The following is a 4,709-nucleotide window of genomic DNA, read 5'->3' as shown; positions in this document are numbered from 1 at the left end:
ACATGCCATTTGGGGAGTGCACGATAACCCTACAGCATGTAGCGTACCACCTTGGTCTCCCGATCAACGGTCAATATGTTAGCGGATTCCTAATAGACTTTTCACTATATATAGCGGGTGGCTGACCACCATGGGTGTGGTTTGAGGAGCTGCTTGGGGTATTACCTCCTGCGAACTGCATTGACAATTTCACAGTGAAGTGCACATGGTTAGAGGAGACGTTTAGTGAACTTCCACAGGGGACAGATGAGGAGACGGTTAGGAGGTATGCCCGTTGGCGTCGAGGTAGTCTCCCTTTAGCTATGCATAGTGATCTGCAAGCCCAATACCTATCGTGGAAACTCATTATACGAATCTTTCCAATCTCCATAAATTCGTGACACGGCCTTCTGTTTGGCCATCCAAACCCTTATGTACGTCGGTTTGAAGCCGAAGTGTGCTTCCGTTGCATTCTGCAGTACCTTAATCGACGTGACAGCGTCAGCTCTGATCATCGGCATAATGAAGACCGATATGACATGATAATCAAGCTTTCTGTGGTCACTAGAGATCGATGTGGCTAGACAAGTACGAGGACCATTGTACCGTTTTATCTCCAAAATTCCTTTGTGCTTGCAGAGGCTGACCCAGATGAGCCACACGCACCCGTTCCCGAACTCCTTGCACTTGCCATGGTACTTGCGATGATCCGACTCCAATACCTTGTACTCAACTCCGCGACAAATGCTATAGGTCTTTACGCTAAACACGACTTTCTCTTTATGCTGAAACTGCTGACCGACTTGAAATTCAGCTACATCTCCTGCATTTTGCGTGTCTCTTGCCCCGAAGCCAATAGGTACAGAGGGATCCTCTTGAGGTGCCATGGCATCCAAGTCCAGAGCAGAGAAGTGCGGGGGGTACTGATTAGTACCTGAACTAGATGCTCCCCCATCCACAGGTGGAGTCGTCCGTGTTTTCTCGTTACTATCATCAGCAATCATTGCGGGCTCCACATCATCATCTTCATCATCATGCAATGCATCCTCAACCTCATTGGGTGCTCCAACCTCTCCGAAAATCGGAACAAATGGAGGAGAGTTGGGCGCCGCGGAAGCTCCCTCTCTCAACGGTCCAGCCTCACCAACTAATGCATCACAGCTGCGATTCAGACAGGGGCGGAGCTAGAAGAAATATTAGAGGGAGGCTAAAACTATTTACATAATAAAATAATATTAAAATAAATTTTTGACCCGGGCTAAACTGAAATTTACATATGATTTACATGTAAAAAATTAAAATTAGGAGGGTCGTTGCCCCCTTTTGCAGTATGTAGCTCCGCCCCTGGATTCAGATTAACGACAAAGGATGGTGAAGTCACTAAATCTGGCACGGGTACAATCACAAATACTGCTGACGAGAATCCAACGGGCACGACACTAGAGCTGGCTAGATGTCCTGTGAAGTGTAGATTCATATTCGAACCTCCAGAACTAGATGTCACATCCACAAGTTTCGCCAACAACTCCGAAGTTCTCACCTCAGAAAACTGACGGCGTCAATGAAACAGCACCTGCATATCTTTGTCACTGCTAATAACGAATGAATCGCACTTTAAATCATCGCGTAACACGAAAATCGAAATTCTATAGAATAACTTCTTCACCCGTTTCACGCCATGCAGTCCTAGTCTCTGGATAGTATTCTTAAACTCAGCGAAACTGATCGAAGGTTTGAGAAAAACACTCAGCGGATCCTTATCAGTAAACTTAATTCCTGATCGCGTTTTCTTTTTAATTGATCCTCTATAGTGCACAAGAGTTACAAAACTCTCATCACTAGCCATTGTAAATCTCACTCTTCTACAAAATTTCGTGTATGAGCTCGTTTTTATATACCTAATTGCTTTATAAAGCGAAACAATTAGTTTCGATTTACCATAACGTTGGTGCATGTGTAAATCGATTTTAATCGATTCGATTTACGTTCATTTATAAATTGAATCTATTACATTCGATTTAAGTTCATCTGTAAATCGAGCCCATTTGTTTCGATTTAGTATGAAAACGTCAAATCAAATTGATTTGATTCGATTTTAGTTGAACTACGTTTTTTACCTAATTCGAATCAATTGGATTCGATTTACTACGTGTTACGCTAAATCGAATTCACTTAATCTGATTTATATAGAAATGTGGTTTAGGACTTTGACGTTGCATTTATTGGTTTGGAACATTCACGACATATTGAAAGCTATTGGGTTTAATCAAGTCATTTGCCCCAAAATTGACACAATATCTAATTAGCGTTACATTTTTGTAAATTTAATTTATATAATAGATTAATAATTTTTTATCTTTAAAGATTAAATGTAATAAATATTATATAATATTTATATTAAAATAAATTATGTTAAAATTAAAATAATACTAAATAATATAAAAATATTAATTAAAATTTATAAATATAATATTTTATTACTTATTTCACAAAAATTATATATTTTAACTATAAAATAGATTAATTGCTCTTAATCTTTTATTTAAAAAAATTAACTTAAAAAAAATAAAAATTAAAAGGCGAACGGTTAAGCATGCGATAGAATCAGAAAAGAAAATTATACGTAATTCATATATATGACTAAATTATTTACATAGTATGCATCAAATGTCATTTAATATTATTAAAATATTTTTATATAAATTTAATTTTAATATATTAATAATATAAAATATTTTATATAATTATTTAATAATATTTTTAAATTATTTATATTATTAATAAAAATTAATTATTGTTATTAAATACTATATTATATAATTAAATATATTTATTTAATTATTTTAGTCTCACATACATTAAAATTAAATTTTGAAATTGAAAAGATTAAAAAATGATTGATTGGAAAGGAAGAAAGGGATTAGGGGGGTGATTAAAGAGAGACAAGATGTCGGGTGATGATTAAAAGTGCCCCCACGAGTGCGTGCTAGCTGTCCCACGTGTCCCCTGGCGTTGTGCACTTACCTAACGCCACTACCCGACAAAACCACCCATCATCATTATTCATCCCTCTCTTCCCCGTACGAGGCGAGCCCTCACTCTCATTCTCCCCATGTGATTTTCACGTGAACTAGGTCCCCTCCCCCTCCTCTTCTCTCTCCTCTCATTATTCCCTCTATTTCCTATTCATCATCTACTACCCAAACACTTCCTAATTTTTTACACTAATTAACTCTTCATTTTTCTTAACTCATTAAAATATAAATTCATATGATAAAAATTAATGTATAGTTGATTTTATATAAAGTTAATAGTTAAAATTATATTAAATAATAATTTAATTAAATATATTAAATATATAATAATTTTTAAATATTAATTTTACATAAATACAATATGTATATATTTTCACTAAATTTATATACATTGTTTATTTTTTAAAAAAGGGATATCTGTTTTACACTAATTGTGTAATAATATACTCAATTAATTATTTTTATATTATTAAAATTTATAATTTAAAATTTAATATAAAATACTTTTGTTGTTTGATGTTGACTAAAATGACAAATTTTATAATATGTTACCTGCATATAAAAATTAATTATTAAATTAATCACTTATATAAAATATATATTAAAATATAAAATAAATATTAAAAATAAATTAAATAAAAATATATATAATATATTGTGATTGATTTTTTATATACTAGCAGTATTTTTATAAATTTTATTAATCATATAATATTATATTATATAGCTAGAGGCGAGAAAGGCAAGACAATATTAGGGTAATATTATGATAGTTATGTAGAAATTTTTTCTCATTTTTTTTTTTTGGACTATTTCATTTTGGTTGTTCTTAGAAATTAAAAAAGAAAAGGAAAGAACGAAAGAAAGATATTTGGGGGGGTGAAATACCATGCATGTCGTGTCATCAGGCACCCCAATAATTGGAAGTGATGGTTAAACGACAAAGCAAATAAGGGACCAGCTTGTCTTTGATAGGTCCGTACAGCATGTGAGTTGCACGTGAACCCCGGACCCTTTTGTTCGTTTCATTGGCATTGCTGTTTCCATATTGATGTAACGAAATGACCATGTTGCCCCTGTTTTTGTCTGGTTCCTCTTATTCAATCATTGGTCGTGGACAATTGGTGCTACAATTTCAGTTCTTTAACCTTGTCTCTCGGTGGGGCCCACAACTACAGGAACCTAGGGTTGATTAGACTTCACACCACACTTAGTCATGTCTTCATGGTAAAGAATCTCATTTTGGATCTTACATGTCTCTACTATTCAAACTACACCTGTCAGTTACTTCTGTCACAGACCAGTTAAATTATTGAATTCTGCAACTTTCCAATTCTATCCTTCCATTCCCTTGGGTAAACTAGACCTTCTTCTACTGCATCCAAGGTCCTATGTAGTACCTTTCAAATTATTATGGAATCTTCATGTTGATGCCATTGCCAACTGTATTGAATTTGCTAAATAACCCAGCTTCAACTTCAACCTCAAATAGCTGTGTACCTACGAATCCGCTGCTAAAGAAAGATTCACAAGTTGATAATTTTTTTTTTGTTTCTTTATATATTTATAAGTAAACATATCTTTTTATTGTTATAAAAGTAAGGTGTAAATTTTAGGTTAATTTTTTTGTATATTGAAAAAATTGGGGTGTAATACTCAATCATTGGATTTTATGGTATTTTTCGAAATTGTGGG

The 4,709-nt window shown here is 33.9% G+C and overlaps 1 protein-coding gene across 1 annotated transcript; it reads right to left on the bottom strand.

Moving 5' to 3' along the window:
- Nucleotides 1–329: 329 nt before the first annotated feature.
- On the bottom strand, nt 330–1,825 carry LOC130980315 (uncharacterized). The gene is made up of 2 exons (XM_057904007.1): nt 1,553–1,825; nt 330–1,163 (listed from the first exon to the last, which is right to left on the bottom strand). The coding sequence occupies exons 1-2, from the start codon at nt 1,823–1,825 to the stop codon at nt 330–332; spliced, it is 1,107 nt and encodes a 368-aa protein (XP_057759990.1).
- Nucleotides 1,826–4,709: the final 2,884 nt, after the last annotated feature.

This window comes from Arachis stenosperma, chromosome 5, assembly GCF_014773155.1.
Source record: "Arachis stenosperma cultivar V10309 chromosome 5, arast.V10309.gnm1.PFL2, whole genome shotgun sequence".
NCBI lineage: Eukaryota > Viridiplantae > Streptophyta > Magnoliopsida > Fabales > Fabaceae > Arachis > Arachis stenosperma.
This window is presented reverse-complemented; position numbering and strand designations above follow the sequence as displayed.